Below are 23714 nucleotides of genomic sequence, written 5' to 3' on the forward strand. Positions count from 1 at the left end.
AATCTTTACGCGTTGAAAATATGAAAGTATAAAAGCTTAGAACTTTAATATTTTAAAAAATTTGCAAACGTGCGAATGTTTATTAAGAATATAATACTGAAAAATTACCATCGATTTCAAAATTAATCTGAAACGAAAAAATTCTAAAACGAACCAAGGTGTTTATCATCGTCCGAACAATTAAAGAAATCATTGTCACTATTACTTTCATTGCCACAAGTTAGGTCGTTGCCACGAAGAATCGTCTGACGCTAATTATCGCGTCTGATTATTGCTATGTTACAAACACTGTAATTAACATAAACGTAGGTTACATGTAGCCCTGCAGAAGCCATAGAACTAGCCGTTTTCACGGTTCTAGAAGCCGTGATCAAGGGTCTTAGCACTTTTATTTGAGCAACACCGGTAATATATCCACGTTGGCCGGGTGACAAATTATCTGGTGGCGACTTCCTAGACGTTATCTCGGGCTAAAACAAGACACCACCGATCCCGGGATACAGAGGCGAGGATGTTGCCGTAGATACATCTCTTCTATACCGGTCCCTCGTCAAATAGAGTGTAAAGGATGAATGAAAATCTCATTAGTCGGCTAAATTTCGAATTTATACGGAAAATTTACAGCACGATGGCGTTCTTTTTTTCTTTTCTTTAATTCCGAATGATCACGCTTTCGCTGTCGTCCTGTGCTTCTACAGCCGTCTTTTGTATCAGGCCTTGATTGATGCGACATTTTGTTTGTTGCTTAGACCTCTACGTATGGATGAAAATGGAAGGGTAATAACTTGAAAAAATAAGTGAATTATTACTGTCGATTACTTAACTACGCCTCTATATAAACAGAATTAATTAGAATCGATTAAAAATCGATGTTATTTACTTATAGTAATTACATATCGATTCCTACGAACTTGAATAACTTAGTGATAATATCTACCATCGTTCTTGATAACAAATTAGTGATAATATGTAAATCAAGGCACAATATCTTCAATGTAAAACGCAGCGATAAAGAGAACATGGAGTTTAAAAAGAGAAAAAAGCGGAATGTTAGGTTTTTTTCATGTACACCTGACAATTTGCAAATCATCATCGTGAATGAATTTCAATATATAATTTCAGTCGCCATTCGTTGCATTACCATTTAGTTAAGGTCGATAGCGAAAGCATCAAATACTTTGGTAACTTTGTCCTTTAGATTCTAGACAGAACGCATTTGTCATAATAGCGAAATAATTCGGCTTTTTTCTTTCTTTTAGCCGATTCGAATGTAGAGCTAACGAGGAATCATCACTGAAAAATGGCATCGATGAAAATGTCATAGAAACGTTTATTCCTGCCCGTGGCCGTTGAATTAACCGATACATGCCTTTGTAATTAACTCGCGATCGATTGACCGATAGCGGTCTCATCGATGAGTGAGACCGTTTCACAATTCACATCGACAAAAGGTTAAAACAACCCTCTATAATTACACGTTTTACAGGACTACGTTTTACCGTGACCAACGTAAGCAAAGCATGAGTTATTCCCATTAAATAAATTAATGCACCTACCAGTGCCGTTACCGAGATGAAGATAACAGACTAAGATAACTTCAGAAACACTTCGAAGGTAGCCACAGCGTTCCTTCCTTCTATCTTTTTTCTCTCGCTTCGAATGATTCCTTCTGACATTTGATATTACGATTGTGTACAAAGGTCCGTGAACCACATGTAGCTTTCCAAGTAGACAAAGTAGGTAAAGTACGTAAAGTAAAGAATCTTTAAACGAGTGGGATTGATAAAAAATGAAAAAGAAAATAGCGTACTAGCTAGCGGTCGTGATCAATAATTGAATTCGATCGCCAAAAGCGTCGAATATTTAATTTCTCTACACTCAGAGCACTCGAATTGCAAAATTGATACGGTGAAAGTTAGAAAGTAAGGAAATATGTAATTTTAGTTCTTTCACTGTTATAAAAATTATTAATGCATAAGTCTATGTATCTTTCGTTCAAATGTATCTTTCTTCGAGCTACGAAATTGTCTGGTCAGTTTCATCGACAGACTGCTTACCGTTACACGATTTTCTACCGCTTCATTCTCGAGATTACGATTTATAAGCGCGGAACAAATCCACGTCGACCTATTTGGTTCGCGTAGAAATTTATTACCCGCTTGACCCGGCCGATCGAGACGTCGTTGTGGATTGATTCTACTTGACAACTTGTTTGCACTCTCTTCCTCTTTCCCTCTCCTGCTGTACCTTCTCTCTCTCTCTCTCTCTCTCTCTCTCTCTCCCTCCCTCGTGTGTTTTCACATACACAAACGTTATACAAACGAATTACGCGTCAATCCAAATCAAATCTCAACCAGATAAATGGTATTGTATTACCACATACGCGGGTATTCTATGATACAATAAATTTCATCAGATATCTGCGATGAGAATTGGTATTTGTAATAACATGGAAATCAGAATACTGGAAAATATTTCCCTACCCCTAATTATGATATTTCCAATATTTAAAAATATTTCGATGATGGCGAAGTTCTCGCTAAATACTTTCAATATTTAGAAAAACTGTTGCGTTCAAAATTAAGGCGCTAAAACCAATACTACGTACAATATACTATAAACCTATGTTCCACTCGAACCATCGAAAGCGGAATGGTACTTTTATGTGTAAAACCTAAACATTATACGAAAATAAAGGAAGTTAAAAAAGCGGCATACTTCGTCGTCGTATTACAATATTTTTCAACAACAATTTCGAAGATATCGGTTTAAAACTAGCGTTCGTTTTAAACGGCTATAAACCATAGGTATACCTCATGATCGAGCGAAGCCAACGATGAAGAGTTTCAAGTTATAAGTTGACCATCGATTTGCCTTGTAATAACACAGCTTTGTCCGAACCCCGCGGCCTTATATTAAGCATTCCAGAGCAACGATGCAATAATGCGGGACTATCGGTGCATAGAAACGAAAACAGGACGAGGTACGGCGAATTTAAAATATTTCGCGGAGGATATTGCTCCGATATCATGGTTGTGCACCTATACAGATAGACTTGGACCGGGTATAAGGTAATTTCAGAAGAACCTACGGTTTTGGTATTCCTTATCGGCCACTCGTTAAACCCTCTTTGACCTTTTATGGGAACAGAACACTGTATTCTTAAGTGGATTATTGCGTTCCTTTCATCAACGAAGCAACATTAATTGGACAATATTTTGCGAAATAGAATAATTTATTTCTTCCGCTATTTCAAATATTATTTTTACTTTTTGTGATCTCAGAAAATGAACATGGGGAATAGAATATGGAGAACAGAAAATGACAATGAAAACGTGGGAAGCAGAAAACGATAATGAATAACAAGCGTTAGATATGTACGATATGTATAATACAAATAATATGATATAAATAATACGCCTAATGTATCTCAAAGCTTACATTTATAAAACTAACATGTTTTTACTATATAAATAATATCGAGCACTTTACCGAACATATAACCGACTGTATCAGCAAGTTTAAACACTTGGTTTTCAAAAAGATCTTTACATTTACATTTATCGTATCCTGAGAAACCGTTAAACACGAGGCTAAGATTCACAGGCATCGATCTAAATGCCACATTTCAATTGCTTAGAATTTCAAAAAAATGATCAGAAATTTCTTAAACCTTACATGGTACCGCAGTCTCGATATCCTTCGATACGTTTTAATCGATAAACGTTCATTAGTACATCGACTTCATTTGCATCGTAAATTAAAATGTTAAACCACTTTCTCGTCCCAGTTAACATCGGTTAATTGGTTTCCAATCATTGAAACGCATAATTCTCAGATGTAAACGTGGGTTGTTCGTTTGTTGTAGACATGAAACCATCGGACAGGAGTGAGAAGGCGATGTTAAGTGGGAACGCGCAGCCTTCGGACGTGTTCTGTTCGGTTCCAGGACGATTATCGTTACTAAGCAGCACCAGCAAGTACAAAGTTACGGTAGCCGAGGTACAAAGACGACTATCGCCACCGGAATGCTTAAACGCGAGCCTCCTCGGTGGAGTCTTACGGAGGTAAGATATTGCTTTGAAACTGTCACTGTCTGTACCAGCTCCTCGTTTGCATAATACAATTTTATAAGGAGATTAGCCCCGTCCGTAGTAAGACAGTGACGCGACACTGTTACACGACGTGTCGTTACATTCCGAGCGACGAACCATCGTGAAAGCCCCAGCTCTTTCACTGAAACATTCGATGCAACTACGGATTTTTCATTTCGTTTTAAAGGCTATTTCAACATTATTTTAGTTCTGTAACGTACGATGTAAAAAATTTAATATGGCGAATTAAACTTCATATCGGTAGTATAATATTAACGCAGATAATTAAAAATCATAATCGAGTTGAATTTGTAACTATACGATATACTAAACTTGATCTCATCGCTGCCTACGCATGGTAATCGAAATCTAGAAATTGAATTATCTGGCGGCACACAAACTACCATTTCCTCTTACTCAAATTAAGTAGTACGTAGCATTTTAACGGTATCGCTTGATGCTCACCGATACATTATCTAAAGAGAGACGCGTAGGAACGATGCGAAACACGAGACACCGTGTTGCTGTGAATAACATAAACACTTCCGGACATTTGTCGTTGGCGGTAGAAACATCCGAGAGGGATATACCATCGTAAGGGAACAATGGCCTGGACCAGGGAATAGTCACGGAATAACCAGAGAATAGTCAAAGAATCGAGATACCGATACGTTTAACCGTTACGAGACTTCATCCAGTCAGTTAATTAATAAACGTGCGTTCGCTTCATTCGGCCACCTCTTACTCGAGCACGGACAGCCGACTGATTTATGAGTTTCTCCCTTGGAAGCGGGAAGAGCCGTTCTTTATCTGATTCACCATTTTACTCGGCCAGAACATTATCCGTTGCGCAATGCTTTATCACCAAAGGCGTGGATAAATCACCGGTACCTACGGCCGGATGTATCTCACGCACGTGAAACGTATACATATAGTATATACGCAAACTCGTACGTGGATCAGTGTATGACGCACGCGGTGTGTTCGACTTTTTGCTCGAGGAATCGCCGATTACAAACGAAAGAGAGATCTGACTGATTGTGAGATTTAACTCGGAGCTACGTATAGCTACGTATAGCCAGCCATAATAAATAGTAATAGAAAGTTGTTCGTCTTTGTCGCTCCTGATACGCGAGACTTTAACGGCTACGTGGAGGAAACAGTGATGCGAGTCAATGCTTCCACGTTCGCGGAAATACGAAAGTTTGATTGCCGTGTTTAAATGGAGGGTAGTATGATTTAACGTGTCTGCATCTAGATAATTTCTGTAGAACGTATCAAAGTTATTAGGGCTTATAATTTTTATGGGATCAAGGTGAAGAATTAGTGCCAACTGCAATATTTTATTATTATAAGCAAACAGAATTCTGGTCGTAGGGATTTAACATTGATGGTCGTTGTTATATCTATATAATCGTGAGTGATCGATTAGTGGATGAATAACGATCTACAACTCATGAAGGCGAAACATCGAATACCGTTAGCATGCTTTAACGTTAACAACAAAATTAATCACAAAGCGCTAAACAAGAATTTCAATCACTGGACACAACCGTCACAAAACCATTACGAAACCTTAGACCCGTGTTTGCCTTCTTTGAATTCATAAACCTTCTCCATACAAAACACTCGTGAATGCCTCGAATCGTTCAGAAATCCATGCTTCTCTCGTCGCGGCTGTAACAAGCACCGATCAAACGAACAAAAACAGTTGTAATGTTCTCCATCCGCCTACGCGCGCGAACTCGTAGATGGCGAACTACCCATAAAACGTAGCCCACGGCCTCTCGCGGTTAGGATTATCCGCGGATCGAACCTCAGCAAATTCCACGAGAGCGCGAGCTGGATAAGTGGGGGTGGAGGAAAAAAGGAGAACGCTGAATAAACTGCCAATAAAGCGGCCGATCTATCCCCGATGCAAATGAGACATTAATAATTGCATAGCTTCGAGTGTCAATTCCTGGTTGTACGAGCAGCCCTCGGGCTGGCAGCGTTACATTCGACGCACACCGCAGACCGCGACGATATAATTCATCCATTCGAATAGCGATCTGGCTGATAATTACACGCGCCGGGTTCTCTTGCCACCATACATTTCTACCGTGCCCATCTGCCTTTCTTTTGTCTCTCGTGTCCGCCTCTCTCCACCTCGCCAGTCCTCATAGCCAACTCCTGTTCCTCCGCGACGCGTTCCCTACCTTCACGATGGATTAAGGTTTACAATCGACACGGCTTTTACGCTACGAGTCCAAGAGAACGATCATGCGTTCGTTTCCGAGACGCAGCCGCTTTCAAATTGCCAGTTGCTCCGCCGAAATTATAATCGCAGCTCGTCCGATCGACCCCCTCGCGAGGATGACGTTTAAATATTTTATTAATCGTCAAAACGCGCGACGATTCTGAAATTCGCCTCTGCGGTGATGATTTTAAAGAGGAACTGAGGGAACAGGAGGTTGCTAGTTCGGTCAGCTTGTATATGATCAAGGATTTTGATACATGAGTACGGTACTTCTATTGGATACAAGGAAAAAATATATGAATATCGGTGATTATAATTGATTCTGATGTAACTATAGTAGAGTTTAGCGACGATGCATAAAGGTATAAGCTTCGTGTGAGCTGCTACATTAATTTAAATCAACACGCGTTCATTTTTGACGAAGAAAGACTCCCGAGAAAAATAAAATATCCCGTAAAATTAAATGAATTGTAATTTTTCTTACTTTCTTAGCCGTTATTAAATAAGATACGTGTTAATCATGTATCACATCCCCCTTAAATATAAAGGAAGATAAACTCGTGCGGGTCATAAGCTGTAAGCGCAATTGACATTTTAACAATTCTTTACGATGACGGAACGCCATTAACTTCTTTTCGCATTTAAATTACGAGTGATTATGTCTGAAAAGCTATTCAGACTCCACGATGTATCGTATAATGATCGTGCAAATGTTTGTCGAAGTGGTGCAAAAAGTTTACGCACCTCGTAGCCGGGAAACGTAACTACACGCGCGTTTTTCACGCGGCAATCGTAAAAGTCCATTCGAACGTATGTTTTATTCATAATTTCACGTTTCATTTTCGTATCTGGCCGTTCCCACAATTGGTTAACGACTTTTCAAATTACTGCCGATTACCAACCAATTTTGCATTGTAATTTTTGTGTTTTAACGCGAAACATCGTCGACAATAAGACATAGTTATCATTAGTTTCAGCAACCACGAAAGTCATCTGTAAAACTGTAAATACATACGTCTCTTAAGCAATATACAAATGGCATGAAGTTTTAAATTTTATGATCGGATAATCTTTACTTGCCAATTTTATTTTTCTTTCGATTACTAAAGGTTTCTCTCATGGTGAACGTCTATGTTATTTGTAAAATTTAAGGAGATTTTAAAAACTTTATAATTATATAGCTAGCGCTGCTTAAAATTATCGTTCTTTTAACATTTCTTAAGCATTTTAAAACATAAGCATAAAAAGAAACGGCGATAGCTTCTTAATTTGAATAGATAGTGTAAACGATAACAGCTACATTGAGAAATTATTTTTAAATGGTTATTTGATAGCACCATAAATTTTCTTACATTTCCCCCCCCCCCCTTGCTTATCTATTTCTTCTACTTTCTCCTCTTTCGAATTGCGTTGCATCTTTATGACCAAACGTAGTTTTACGATCGACAGTTATATTACATTTCAAAAGATCCTCCAGATACGATTGTTTGTACTAGAAATGTCGGATAATTTAAGCATCACCGATTATTTGAAAAAAGATTGATGTTCATTTGTCGGTCGTATTACAGATTGTTTTCGCTTCATCTATTATCTTTTATCGCTTCGTTCGAGCACTCGTAGTCACAGGATTTATTGGGATTTCGAAAAGACAGCACGGTTCAAATAGTTCAAATTAAATCATTGAAAAAACGCTTGAGAAATAAAAAATTGATACGCTTAATTAGCGTTAATAACAGCTGCGAATAATTAAATAACATATTAACTCCTAACAATAAATAACTTTAAACTCATGCGATCTTATTCGCTAAAGAAAAAAGAAGATATCAAATTTCTGTAATTAAACCTGTAGTTCATAAAATCGTCAATTATGTTTGTACAACAACAAAATAGAGAGTTTTTGGTCCTAAAAATTTTGCCTTTCTCCTCTTTCTACTTCCTTGAGTTTTTCTCTCGCTTTTTGTTACTACTTATACTAATATACTAGAAACACAAAAAGTAACAAATATTATTGGAGAACACTTAAATGAAATTACATCAATTTTTTAAGAATGAGAAGATACATTTTATTTATAAAAACAATGTTCTCCTATATCTGATAATTTTTATACTACTTTTTCACTCTATAATAAATTCGATCACGAAGGATTCATTGATTTATCAACAGCACTCGACAGTCGCAGAGTTTGACGATTAACGATGCCAGTAGTCGAGGACGTCTCGAGTAATCAGGGGTGTTGCAGGGTGTCCTAAAGTTCATATCGGGGGAGAATCGAGTAGGGAAGGGCGCGAAGAAAATCGTGGAAATCTCGGGGAAGCAGATCGCTGAAGAAGAGCAAGAATCGTTCTCGGGACAAGACTGTGTAATGAGTGGAGAATTGCTCTCGTCACGTACAAAGGAATCACTATATAATAAATATATGGGGATACTGTCATCACGCGAATTGCTCGAACATAGCGTGAAACACTCGCGGGCGAGTCGAATGGAAGGACGAACGCACAAGTGGAAGGACATCGGGTTGCATAAAACGAAGTTCTCTTTGGATTACGGGGCAGTGGTAAATGTCCTGACACCGATGATAATTACACAGTTTATGTCAGGATAATCGTGCGTTAATGCACACGCCGCGAGAAACGATATATTTTTATCAGCGAGTGTTAATTACGACGAGAAAAGAACCGTGACATTAACAGGATGCGTACGTGCTTTTAACTGCTCACGAGGAAATACTTGAACCAACGATATCGCGTTAGTGACTTATGACGCGTGACTCTTTGGTTAAATTCAATCTTCCGTTAATTTAGTGGATTTTTTTATGCAAAGTAATTTTTATTTACGCAATAGTACAAAATTCTTCGAAGAGTTCGAATTTATACTTTATATTTGCATTCTTACGGAGATTCGTAGTTGTTTTAAAATTTAAAAAGGATGCTTTCTATATTTTAAGTAAACATTAAATGAAAGTTACTACTCACATGATACTTCAACGCTATCTGTATGAGCGAAATCTATGAGAAAGAATATTATAAATTTCATCTATCAGAACCGAATACAAACACTAGCGATATAAAATAGAATACGTCACTTCTCGAAATCGAGAACAATAAACCAGAAAATAAAAATCTCGTATCGTCCTGTTGAGATTCAATCAAAGCTTTCAGTTCGACTGGTTCTACAATGAAACATCAAAAGATACAAAAAAAAGGAACGTTTGATCGTCCGTGGAGGCAGCACAACGCACAACAGGTTTATCGTGACCAGTAAAACGCTATCTGATCCCCGAAACTATAAACGTTCACAAATTACCTGAGGAATTTCTCTGGAACGAAGGTACACTTCTAAATCAAGTTTCGGTCGGTATATACGGTCGCGTCGATGGGAGTTACAACGTGTATAAATTATAGATAAAAGATGATATCGTTGTGTTTACATTGATGCTTCCAAGATCCTCCCAAAGAACTATCATCGAAACGTACATTATTATTTACATATATTCGGACGAAGTGTACCTACAAATTAATGGAAAACTAATGATTAGAAACATTAGTTTCTGGACTTACTATTACGTCGTTGCTTGATAAATGAAGATCGCAGGAGAAAAATTTGATAACTACAATTTTGTTAGCAGACTATACATTTATAAACTAGAAATTAAATAATCCACAGATAAAGAGTTCTACAATTTCGTTAATCCGTATTAGCTTTTAAAAATCAATTTTATCTGATTTATAATATTCCATATTGCGTAAGTGTAATGATCATGATAGATAAAATCATTACAGATTCTTTCGTCCATTATTTAGCGATTAAATTACATCCTGTCAAGGACGAGTAAGTGTCCGGATATTTTTGAGCGATAGAATATTCCAGAGTGTAGATCCTTTCGGCAGATATATTTAAAAAAATTCGTAGCGGTAAAGTGTATTAATTGCCGAGTGAAGCGAAAGATTACCGGATGAACCGGCTACTCAAGCTGAACAAAGGTAGCCGATGTGTATAGGTACGTATTACCGTTATATTTCGGTCCACGAATGATGGATGAATAGGGTGTGTTAAGAAGTGCTATCGAATTCTTCAAGATATTCCGCGAAATATACTCGAGAGCCTGTGAAAGGTTTTAGGCTGTTCTTTAAAGTAGAAGTGCGAGTTTCGTCGTCGTCCTTTTCGGTATTTTTGACGTGTTTCCTTGTGAAATGTTTACTCTGTTCCGTTTGAATATTTCTATTCGTAGATCGTTTTGCACATTTAAATAGAGCTGTAAGAAACAAAAACGATGGAATTATGGTATGATCATATGTTTGTGTGAGATAAAGTATGTAACAGAATTAGAATGAGAATTGAACGGCTTATGAGTCGTCTTCGTAACCTTAATTGAATGCTGGAGCCATATGTATTTAACCTTGAAATTATATTTTTCTCAAAATTTTTCAAAAACATTTTAACGCGTGATTAATTTTTTATCCAAGCAATTTGTAAGATAGTTGGAAGTTTTTGCAACATGTGAATGCGTATACTTTTGAAAGTAGTATCCTGCTCGGCAAACGACTTACAAAGTTAAGTTACTCAATCGTCGATGGATGACACGCGTAGTTACGGATTATGCTAATTTTCTTGTTTCTCTATCTCTCTCCCTCCTTCTTCCTAGTTGCTTGTCGATTCCTTTTTTCTTCCGTCAAAGATCACGGCACAGATGATTAATGGGGCAATTCCGTTTCGAAATTTCAGCGCTCTAAAGCGAGCCTTAGTTTAAAGCGCGTGTCACGAACGCTTTACCGTACAAAGTTACATTTCGAAGAAACGATTGAATTAAAAAATAGGATTACATTTTACTGAATTTACACGAAGAAACGTACGAATGCAGTAAAATATTTGGATCGTGTAAACGATCAACTAAAGCCGAATAATTATTACAAAAACATGCATTAGCAAGTTTCTTGCTTGTAAATTTATTTTCCTATGACGTATCTTTTCATCTCGTGATCTAACATATATTGTGATGCGTAATAAATGCTACCTTTTGTGTTCAGAGAAAGAAAAAGAAATAAACAATTTCGTTTTTTACATTAAAGTGTTACATCGAATAATTACTATTATTACAATATTTTATTCCAGATGTTATATGTTAATGCAATACTTAATGATTGTATTTTTTGTTTATCTTTCGTAGAGCAAAGTCCAAAAACGGCGGACGTCTGCTTAGGGAAAAATTGGAGAAAATTGGGCTAAATTTGCCAGCAGGAAGAAGGAAGGCCGCCAATGTCACACTTTTAACATCCTTAGTGGAGGGTGAGTTGAAATATTGTACTTGTCTAACCATTACATAATAAGACTTACAGTTTAACTAAATAAAAGACACTTTTTAAACACGTTGTTGCTCGCGATAATTCAAATGAAAATTAGTGATTGGAAGAAAGATTAAATTCATATGATTGACTGCATTTAAATTATTTTCCAATCGATGTACGACAAAGTTCCTACAATTTTTTATGAATTCGATACGAGTTACTTATGCCAGAAGGTTAAGGATGCAGATGTATAAATCACACATTTAATTATTTTACACAGCATTTAATTATTTTAATGTATGCCTAACGATTAATGGATCAAAAGCAAGGAAATATTTACATTTACGTAACGATATTACATTATTAGTTCGTGATATCGCGATGTCGTTATGTTAATGTCAATATTACCTACGTATCATTAAATTGATCGGAAAATACTGTTGAACGAGAATTTATAGAAATAAAATTACGGGTATTAAATGAAAATTATCTATTGTGAAAACACATTTATTATAAGATCTGTTATACTAAACTTAAAATTAATTAACCACTCCTGTATTTTCCAATTAAGAGACCTTTTTCCAAAAAACAATTTACAAATAAAAGAAGCTACCATTTCTAATTGCAATTATCATAGATTACAAGCTACGATTCACCTTTATGATTTATACATCTTCGGAATTATTCCGATAAAATTGTTCGCGTAAACTAAATGACGTTAAGTACTTTTTAATGGTAGTCAAAGCTCGCGAACATCCAATACAAGATGAGTCAGTTAATCAGGATTATCCCTAGGGATGTCCACTGTTAACCACACTCTTAATAACACACTTTCGATCAACGAGGTTGTAGATACATATGAAAGTTGACCTATCCTGACGAAGCTCTAATGACGCGACTGGCGGATTGTTCGAGTGTTGGTGCCGACATTGATTATAATTTATGGTCAATGAGCGTCTATAAAACACCATCTTGACTTTTCTTTCCTCGGCACTGACACATCGCGAAGAATGACCGCGGCATGTGCGTGTGTAATCAGCGTGTGTTTTAGCGGTCGGTTTGTCGAGATTCATGGAATATCGTCGACACGATGCTTGTCAACCTATAAAATGTAATAATAATGATATCATCTAGCATTTATCTGAATGGAAAAAAGTTCAAGGAATTCAATTCGTCATTTGAATGGCAGTAATATGATAATTTGAGACTTAACCTTTTGGAAAAACTGTGCTTATAATAAGTAATGAAACGTTTCTAGTGAGCGAACTGCTTGAAAATTATTCTACAATCTATAATGTAAATCACGTTTCAGTAAATTTAATACTCAATTTCTTAGCAACAAGTTATTCCCCGTGTTCTATAGAATTAGTGTTCATTATTTATATGTAAGCTAGTTAGTCCAAAAGTCGAATCAAATAGCTGTGTGCTCGAACAATAAACTTCTGCTTCTTTTTAACACGCTGTCGCGACGTAATTTTATTGTACAAGACAAGAGAATAAGGGACGTAGCTTCTTAATAACGCATAAACCATAGAATCAATTCTATGAAGTTACTGGACCGTATTCCCGGGCTATCCCGTTCAGCGATCTAATTAACTGTCTAGCAACATACAGGTTTTCAAACTCGTTTTGTCGGACATTTAGAATCTTCATTTCTCGATGGCATTTCGAAGACGGAAGTTAATCTCGAAGATACTCTGTTGGAATAACCGCCGTGTGTTCTACACTTCAACTAGTATCTTTTCTTTCTTCCTTTCACTCTTCCTTTTTTCTTATCGTTTTTGTTTCTTCCTTTAATAGCCGCGTATAATATATGAAGAAGAATATAACGAATACGGATACTTGATCATATTCGCTATTATCGATGCTTATTTGAATAACTGGAATAAATATATGGGACACGCTATCGTTGAATAAAATCTAGTTATGTGTTGCACAACGCCTCACCGTGTAGATTTGTAACAGTAAGGAATACAGCACGTTAATTGGAATTCGCTATCGGCTTCTTTCACAGTCTATGAATCGTTCAAACAGAACGTTGGATGTATTCGTGTCCGTTTATCAACTTCGATATTTCGCACTGACTCTCTCTTTATGATATAACGTAGATTAAATTCGGATTTATCAATTTAAAGCAAGTTTAGCATTGTTCGCGTTTGTTCAGATATATAAATCCGTGGAGAAACCTGTCCATAATTTTTCTGATTTATAAATATTGCTTTGTAGATTTATGAATATCACTGCAAATCATAGAGAAAAGAAAACTTTTAAGTACAATGGACATAACATATAACTATAAATCCATCAATCCGAAGTATATAATTTATGGTACAATTTTTAAACGCTTATAGTCAAAAGCCAAATTCGCCGAATGATATAATATTTCGAAATATCCACGTGCGTCTAGCAGGTACATGGATGTGATAGCCGTGGAAGGAGCCGGTAGAGTGCAGCGAAAGTGTGGGAACCTCCTCTCGAATGGAGGACGTAAACGCACCAGGTGTATAGGTATACTTTGGTCGCATACGATTAACGTATACCTGTGCGTGATTCATGCGTAAATTTGTGCCGCAGAGTGACGCAACCTCGGTTATACATACGACGAAAGTTCGTTTCGCTGTCAGCTTCACCTGGCGCATCGCAACTTTTTGCGTGAAATTCTAATGCTTTTTTTAAAATTACGTTTACTTTATCAATATTGTATAAAGATAATTAAATATTTTTACTTTACTTTATTTGGAATAAAAATTATTATATTATTATATTTTTATCACTGCCAATTGACTTAAAAAAGAAATATCTTTTTTAGTTGAATGTTATTTAAGTTAGAAAATGACACGCCATATAAAAGAAATTCTGCTTATTTGCGTGTCAAATAAATAGAATACGCTATATGACAGTATAAATATGAAATCGGAACACTTCGTATATATACAATACGTCGTTGCTTCTTATGTACCTATACATATTTTCCGCGTATCGATCGCAATCGAGAGTTTCGACACAGCGCAACGCAGCGGCGAAACCGCAAGCATACTCGTAGCTATTGAAGGTACGCGGAAGAGAATCCCCCGAAATTCTTCACCGAAACACATTACAACAGTAGTATAATTTGCGATCGTTCTCAAAGATTGATCATATCGAGTAGACCTATGGATTTTACGAACGTCCGTGAGGTTGTACTATCGACACCTTTTACGGTTCTTTCATCTCATCTTTCTAAAGATTTAAAGCAAACTGTATTATAGGAAAACTATCGATTTATTAAAAATATTAATTAAAATATGTATCGACCGGACGTGGACTTGAAATGCAAGAAGTGAACGTATTAGCCACATCGTTTGAGATACATGTAGGTAGATGATAGATATTACATATACATACCTATGATAGAAATAACGTTAAAACAAGAAAACTGAACTAACTCGTTTCCTATCACCTAATAGTAATAACCTTCGTTCAAGAAACATTTTTAATTGACAACTGCACCAATTATCAAGTTAAACCCGTACCTATTTCCAATACAGTTCATCTTCATAAATATATTCGAATTGTAATACATACCAGGCGCTCAATTCGATTTTACAAAAATGGGATGAAAATTTCCTTACGCAGATTACACACCAACTAGCGTTATTCGATTACTCGTTGCTAATTTACTACACCGATTACCGAACTGAAAGCGAACAACGCGAACGACGAAACGGATAAGTCTTTTAATCGAATCTCGCAACTGCTTCGTAATGATCGCATCGATTTTTCGATCGAACATCGGGTGACAAGCACAGTAAAGTCATCAAGTAAAAAGGCTGATCGTTAATTCGCGAGTCACGTTGCTGATTCGTTCTCTCGTACTGCCACGTATATCAATCTGCAGCTCGCATCTGCAATCTTCGACCAATCTGTGGTCCTCATCTGCATTGCGCGGCCCGTTCGTCGCATTGAGTTGTCTCGCTGTATGTCTTTATCATAGATTATCGTTTCGATCGATTGCCTTCTTTCGAGGGATATTCGAGGGACAATTTCTCGATCGATAAGATTGTTAAGGGTCTGTGCAGTGACTTTTTCTAGCAATGGATATCATTTTCCTGAACCAGATAAGAGACGAGTATAGCTAATTTTTATTTTTGTACCATTAACGCTATCTCTGTTGATCGAATTTTCATTGCAAATGATACTGACGATATGCTAAGAATTAGTCTTCCTAAAATCTTGACTATACGCTTGCTGTAAAAAAATTGATGTATAGGATATGTATTATATAAAATTAATTAACATCAGCATATTATCTTTATCCTGTTATTCTAAGAAGACACACTTTGTTTCAGTGTGATAATACATGCGACTCGTAACAACGATTGACGTAAAAAAAAAAATGCTATCAACGAAAAGGCTATCATAGAAATGCTATCATAGAAAAGGTTTTCGTAAGAACTCTATTGCCGTGTTCCATAAAAAGAAACGATCTTAACGTCTCGCAACAAATATCTCCGTGAACTAAGCCCACGTGTGCACACGAGCATATGTAAAGCCGTGCATCTCTTGGCTATGAACGTGACAGAAATATCAATTCAGTTAAAAGGAAATTAAAAAAAGTTATGAAACACGCGATGTGACGGGCTCATATGCAAATCACTGACTGTGTAACTGAGTCTCGTGTACGGTACTAAAAGCTAGTTAAAACGACCTGTTGCATTTTGTACGTGCATCGTGCAGACACTTGCGCGACTTGCGTTCACGATTAGATCGTCGATAGTCGGTGATGGCGACACGCGTTTAATTCAGGCCTCGCTCAAGACCGATCCTTCCCAGTTTACACGCATCTACAATGTTGTAAACCAACTTTTACACGGTGACTATCGACAATGCAGGAGTATTTCATAGCTTTTATTAGCTTCCCTCGCGGACAAATAAATATTACCAAGGGAAACTGTGAAATACGCTCGTAGAAACGCTAATACGAGTAAGCTATTCGATGCATCGCCTATAGCGCGCATTCGTTTGATAGGAAAGAGGCTGTAAATGATAGAGATGGAGTTCACGGCGAGAAATTCTTTGGACATTTTCGACTTTTCATACACATGATATATACCGATTTAAAAAGTTTTATTAAAATCATGATGAAATCATCGACGCTGGGATATGATATGAAAGGAGAACAGACCGATAAATGGATCGAATATGCTGTAATGTTAGATATACTGCCCGAAAAAGTAGAAGAAAGACTCTAGAACCGATCGTTTTAAAGATGACGAGCATATTCACAATTCTAGATATGCTCCTTGAAAAGGTAGAAGAAAGTTTCTTTAAAACCTGCAACAATCGTTAAATAATTTTAAAAATTATGTTTCATCGTGATTGAGATCATAGAGCAAAGTACATTATGAAGCATTATGTAAATTACTATCGGTTGTGAAACAGTTTTGTAATATTTTCGATTCGTTTGTTTCACGCAATTCGTGCTGTATCATTTCCAGCAGATATCGAAGTAGAAATATTATATTGCAACATTCTTACAACTACGTTGTGTACAGTGTAACCACTGAACAATAATTGTATCTCGTGTATGCAATTTATAGCGGCACCGTGTAGAGAACTAGTCTTACGTATATCGTATAAAATTGTTCCATTAAACCAACTCCATTTATTCTTAATTAAAAAGAGTAAAAAATATGGATTACTTTTGACCTCGAAACAATCGATAAAAATCAATTCCGGTACTCGACAGAGCTACAAATAAGTTCCAATACTGGCTTAAAAATCCGTTTCAGTACCTCGACAGAACTAAAAATTGTCCCACTGGAAGGTTTCGTTAGAACACAGTGAGAGGACGGTAGAAACGAGGATACACGAAGGTGCAATTATCAGGAGCGTTTTGCATATTTTTCACCCGCGTAAAAAGGAAGAGACGGTAGAACGAGTTTGCGAAATTGGATAATTCGTTAGCTGCAGGTGGCTCTCGAGCCTGTGTTCTCGATCGCATAGTAGGCAAAATGCGGCAGGCCTGCGGGTGGTTTTCCTCGGTTGTCGATAATAGCGCCCAACGGGTCCACTTCCATCTTTCACGAGACCCTGCTTGTAGGTACTTAATTACCTGCCATCATCGGGAGCAAGAGAGAAAGGGTGCGGGTCATAGAGAGACAGGAGAGTAAGAGAAATATAGTGAGAGGGAAATAGCGAGAGTAAGAGAGAAATAGTGACGGATAAAGGGGATTGTTCTGAAAGGGGAGAAACGAACCACGTACTTAAGAGAAAGTACGTGTGCCGTTTCATTATCGTAAATTAGTCCGTTCCTCCTGTACGGAACAATCCTGTAAGTGGCACGCGCGAAATGGCTATGTTCAGTTTGTTTTAAACCGAGGAATCTCAGATTTCTACCGTTGGCTTTCTAAAATGTCTCTGTATTCTTCTTGACTTTTGGCTAAGATGATAGAAGAATTAGACTTATCGGCGATTGGGCAGAATATATCTCGCTTTGTACAGTGTAATTCTAGGAAAGATGAACCTGATATTTGAAAGTGCCTCAATATACCGAATATAGTACTTGTCAGTTTGTGTACTGCTATTATACTACTAGTACTATACTAGCTTATTTAGAGTAATTATCATGATACATGATTTTATAACAATAGCAGCAAATATCTTTTCAAATTCAATAAGAAGCTAGAAAGCAACACGGATGCATTGCGTATTTGACAGATAATTAGAGAAATGTTTACTTGGTCCATGTTCCCTGGCCATTTACTTTATTATATACCTATAGTGGCATTATTCGTGGAATCTAGAGTGTTTGAAATAATTCGTAGAATCCAACACGCGCATAAAACAGACGTTAGAATTGCGTAGTAAATTAGTTTTGACGAACGCAATTTGTAGATTCCGATAAGGAAGACTTTATCTTTACCCGTTAAGTCGTAAATGAATCGCAAAAAATTCATATATATCCATATGATGGGTTGCGTAATCGAAATTCCCATAACGAGGCGTTTTATTATCTTATATTCTTTTTTACAGGAGAAGCCATTCACCTTGCCAGAGACTTCGGCTATGTCTGCGAAACCGAATTCCCTGCGAAACAAGTTGCCGAATACCTCAGTCGGCAGCATTGTGAACCACAAGATTCCTACAGGAGAAAAGAACTTCTTCATGCCACCAAGTAAGAATGTATTTCCACACGGCGCGCGAACAATGATGAGAGATATCGCGATAATCGAGATTGCTCGAAATTCATCTGATCGAAGAGAAGAATAAAATCTCATGCGTAAGGATGTTTAGATTCGTTTAAAATTTGAAATTTATTTTCCCAGACAAATCACCAAAGAGCTGATGGATCTTCTCAATCAAGACAGATCGCCACTTTGCAATACACGGCCGCAACATATCCTCGACCCAAGCATACAGAGACACCTAACACATTTCTCTCTCATATCACACGGATTCGGAAGTCCTGCAATTGTAGCCGCTCTTACGGCAATACAGGTACGTCTTGAAATATTTCAATTATATAACTATTTTTTCAATATCTCTACGATTAACGATTTCGAGTATCAGTTCGTTCATTTAGCTAATCGAAATGATCGATTACAGAAGTTCCTAAGCGAGTCCCTGAATCACCTTGAGAAGATGTACCCAGGCAACGGGAGCGGCGTGACAAGTAGTCAGCAATCGAACCTCGACACGAATAAGAGCAAGGACGGCACGTTGATGAACGACATGAAGAAGTGACGCCCAGAGGACCCGCCTACCTCGAATGTGGTCACTTCAATCAGGCACTCCTGGCCGTACAACTGAGTTTTCGCGAGTTTTGCTAATCGCGAACAGCTTCTGGTGGACCACTGAAACGACACGTATGTCCGCGCAGCCACGAGCTCCATTGTATAATCAAGAAAAGAAAAGAAAAGATAGAAAAATAAACATGAAGAGAAACGAAGAGAATGGACGAGAAAGGAGGCCTACTCGAAGAAATATTGGCGCGACACGTGCGGATATCCGTGTTCGCCGAGGTTGGCTGGTCGAAAGTGTACTAGATAAATGAATGACGAGACGTCACAAGAAATGTGCAATCGTGGACCTCAGACAGGGTTCATCGAATATCTGGTCGAGTCGAAATGACCGGCAATGAGATATAAACAAGACACTATACTTCATTTATCCTTGGTTTAACGGAAAGAACATAGTCGGCGTATTTGTATATCGTTTCGAAGAAACATCGAGGATCTTTGATTCGCGGATCGATCCGCGATTACGTTCGTTACAACAAGGATCTGCTCGAGTAAAATATAGGAATTGTAATGAAATGTAATTACCGTTTATTCTTTCACTGCCTGCTCAGTCTTGAAACGCATCTGTGTCAAACGAGAAAGAACGTATCGATCGATTCGACGGGATCCGCGATCGTCGTGATATAGAGTTGAAACTTTTATTACGTCTTCCCCGTTTATTTTCATAGGTTCTCTCTCGTGTGCGATCGCACACCAAACGGTTCGAAGATATTTATACGCATTACGATTACTTGTGATAGCTTTAGTGATAGTTGAAACGTTTGTGCAATCGTTATGACTTAATTCTCGCCCAGATCTTTACAAATTTCGCGTTTTATTGATAGAATACAGTCTAATGGAATGATTAAAAGTTCCAAATAAAGCAAAATATAATGTGAAATGTACAGATTCAGATGTTGGCTAGAAATTCATTTTCAATTCCAGATAAAAAAATTTATTTAAAGAAGGCAAATCTATTTAAAAAAAAAATACACAAAAATATATCCGGACTAATTGAATTTGGATGTCTACGCCTGCGTCCGCTGCTACGACTCGATCGATACGGCGAATCGATCGATAATCAAAAGCACACACAGAGGTACGACAAAAAAAAGAAAGAAGCGCAGTTCACAGCAACCTTTTATTTCTCTCCGTATAATTTTTGGGTCGACTATTTATATTGCTCAAGCATAACTATTCTTTGCTCATTACCGAGCGCCCGACATACGCGCAGTATCGATCATGACGCTGTTACGTAAGCATTAATATTGTCAGCGTAGTGATATATCGCTCTCTATACCGCGTACAACTTACAATTTTATGTCTGCGACTGTAAATCCATTTGCGAACGTTTTATGGACCACATTTATATCGACTGACTGAGTCTACCGCATAGAACAACTCAACTTCATTTATATCTAAACATGCTATATGCAAAAGCTACTGCATATTCATGGTCCTTACAAGTTTCCTTATAAACGTACATTCACCTTATGATTCGGGCGTCCTTTATGGGATTTCTTATCGCTCAAGTTCTTCGTTTATCGTAAAAGAAACCAATTTATCATACAATTACTGTACTACATTCCACAAATGTAGTACAAAAAATATATTTAACTCGGAAATTAAAATTATGGACTCAGCCATGAAATTTTTTGACGTTATCGTCTACTTTTCATCTCTTGTCCTGGCCCTCTCGTTAGAATCTCTACGACGATTTTCCATGAGAATATGGAAACGTATGATTTGGATAATTTCATGCGAGACTAGACAAAGATGTTACAACGAGAGAAAAAGGAAAAAGATGAAAATTCACGCGGTGAGAACATGCAACAGCCGTCTGAGGCTAAAAAAGTATTAATTTAAAGACGTTATCTATTGCTTTAGTAACTGATCACGTTTTGTTTAAATCAAAATACGGACACGAAAATGTCTGAATCATCGTTCGCTGCAGTTGCGTGTTTATCACGGTGATCGCCGATTGTTATTCGCATTCAAGACGATAACACTGTTTTCGAACGATTTCCTGGTAGTCAATTAGGGATTTATGATACGAGATAGTTTTCTATTGAACGCGTATTAAGAGCTACTTTTATTCCACACTCGAGCTTTTAATCGAGATCCATTCCAATTCATCCACGTAATAAAAGATTTTCTTCTTGAATAGCTAGTTGGAGGTATACCGTGCGAATTTCGCTCTCCAAGTATTTCCATTAATAATTCGATCAGCTATACATAATTTCACACGAAAACCCTTTTATGATCTCTTAACACGATGATCCCTATTTAACGTTGCAATTTTCGGACGATGTTTCGATGCTTCGTTATTGCGCTCGATCGATCCACTTCGCGTACTTGCCACGTAATAACACGTAACTTTCATAGATTTGTAGCATAAATCTCCATCAATCTCTGTAATTGATACGACGGATAGATTGAATAAACGAGTAACGTATGTAACGTACATACTTTCAAAAGAATTGTTAAACGACGTCGAACAATTTACATTCGTTCGACGATTGGGATATACGTTTCAATCGGTTGTTTGTTTCTAACTTGTATGTATTTAGAAAAATTGATGCTGCGAAGCCGAATTTAGCGATTTCCAGTAGCGAGTGTATCAATCATCGGTAATTCGACTACGTATTTTGCTCCTTGTTACAACTGCTCCATGAATTTCGTTTAGGAAATACGGAACAAGGTTTAGGCGTGTGCGATCGTCGGTGCCAAAAAATTTAAGAAAAAGAAGAAGAAAAAGTCTAAGGATCATTTCCGAGGATCATTTTCATCGTGCCAATGTGAAAGTTGCCATTTGAGATGTGCCAATTAACGATATCGAGTTTAGAAATGTAAGAACCAGCGACTAGAAGCGAGCAGCCGAAGATACCAAGATCGAACGAATGCCGGAAGATCACCGTTTAAGTTTCTACGAAACGCATTTCGAACTTTCGTTTCATAGAAGTTATAAATGAAATGATCGTAGTAAAGGAACGATCTCGATTGTTGATATAATGATGTCGAAAGTATTGGAAAAGTTTCGTGCAAGAAGGGAAAGAAATCGGGCAAGCAAACGCGGAGTAGAAGCACGAGAGATTGCGTTGAAGTACAATACCAGGTGAACCTGAGACATATCTAACTTTGTAATTAAATCTTAAGCGTATGTAAATGTAAGATTAAGAAACCTGATCGAATGTCTCGCGTTCCGGGATAATATGTACAGAGTATTTGAATCTTTCTTGTGATATAATCATAATATTACTAAGACATAAACGAATAACGCAAAGGAAGAACGAAAGGCGAAAAAAAAGAACACGTAAAATTACTATTATCATTCCATGTTTTTTCATAGAGGTGAAGTACTAGCGTGATCGTGGAGGGCATCAAATATCTCTCCGTTTTTTCATTTACTGAAGAGACACAACCTTCGAAGTTTACTCAAAGTAACTCACGCTAATCCCGACTAATGTATCGAATTTTTATTGCGTCGACAAATTTTATGTCCAACGATAAATGTAATTTTCTCCTCTTGCGATGTTGCGTGCGCTTCGATCGCAGTTTTCTTCAGTCAAAAATTGAGGAAGAAAGAAAAGAGATAACGAAAAATAGGAAAAGAACTTTCCTCCAGCTTTAAGACCAACGCCGTGAGTTTAGTTAGATCATGAGAATGAAAGAAAAACAGATAAAAATTCTAGAACCCTTATTTTCATTCACGATTACTTAGGCGACTCGTTAGACTTAAGGTCCCGTAAATTAATACTTATTTATAATCCTTAGAACGGCCGTAGAAAGACGTTTTTCTACCAGAATTTCTGTGCCAACTGCAAAGAATGTTGTAGATCATTTCTGTTCCAAGTTGAAGCATCATTCTAATCTTGTAAGATACTCAGATATATCTTTATTAATTGAATTTCGTAGTATATTATATTCTGATATTGATTATACAGTTCATTTTTGTATATTGGTGTGTGATAAATAAATAAGAATATTGTTTCTAAGCAACTTACACACTCATGTTCAGTATGATCCTATTTAATCGTTTTAGGTGGGTTTTAACGACTGAATACTTTGAGCTCAACATTCGTACTAATGAATTTTTAATTTTAAGACAAATTTTATATAATGAGATTATAAAAATTATTTAAAAAATGAAAGTTTATTAAAGCGTCATAATGTTAACGATCGTTGAGTTCAAAGTATCGAATATGTACTTATGTAGCAAGAATGTAAAACATAAAAAGTGTTCAAAAGTTTTCGTTTTGTAGTAATTTATTTCAAAGAAATTTAACATTAACATAAAAATATAAAGTTATAAGTATACAATATGTTTTTATAGTAATC

The 23714-nt window shown here is 36.9% G+C and overlaps 1 protein-coding gene and 1 long non-coding RNA gene across 4 annotated transcripts in view; one reads left to right on the plus strand and one right to left on the minus strand.

The window, feature by feature from the left end:
* LOC122577785 overlaps positions 1–15406 on the minus strand; it is a 108160-nt gene extending 92754 nt beyond the window's left edge. The window contains exon 1 of the long non-coding RNA XR_006320419.1: positions 15181–15406. This is a non-coding gene — a long non-coding RNA (uncharacterized LOC122577785). The remainder of the gene's footprint in view (positions 1–15180) is intronic.
* Positions 1–23626, plus strand: part of LOC122577781 (transcription factor AP-2-epsilon) — an 86873-nt gene extending 63247 nt beyond the window's left edge. For all 3 annotated transcript variants that reach the window (XM_043749348.1, XM_043749347.1, XM_043749349.1), the window contains exons 5-9: positions 3869–4067; positions 11499–11617; positions 18631–18772; positions 18924–19095; positions 19204–23626. In XM_043749348.1, the coding sequence (XP_043605283.1) occupies positions 3869–4067; positions 11499–11617; positions 18631–18772; positions 18924–19095; positions 19204–19341 (770 nt within the window). In that variant the 3' untranslated portion in view covers positions 19342–23626. The remainder of the gene's footprint in view (positions 1–3868; positions 4068–11498; positions 11618–18630; positions 18773–18923; positions 19096–19203) is intronic.
* The last annotated feature ends 88 nt before the right edge of the window (positions 23627–23714 follow it).

The sequence above is a fragment of the Bombus pyrosoma genome, linkage group LG2, assembly GCF_014825855.1.
Source record: "Bombus pyrosoma isolate SC7728 linkage group LG2, ASM1482585v1, whole genome shotgun sequence".
NCBI classification, from domain to species: domain Eukaryota; kingdom Metazoa; phylum Arthropoda; class Insecta; order Hymenoptera; family Apidae; genus Bombus; species Bombus pyrosoma.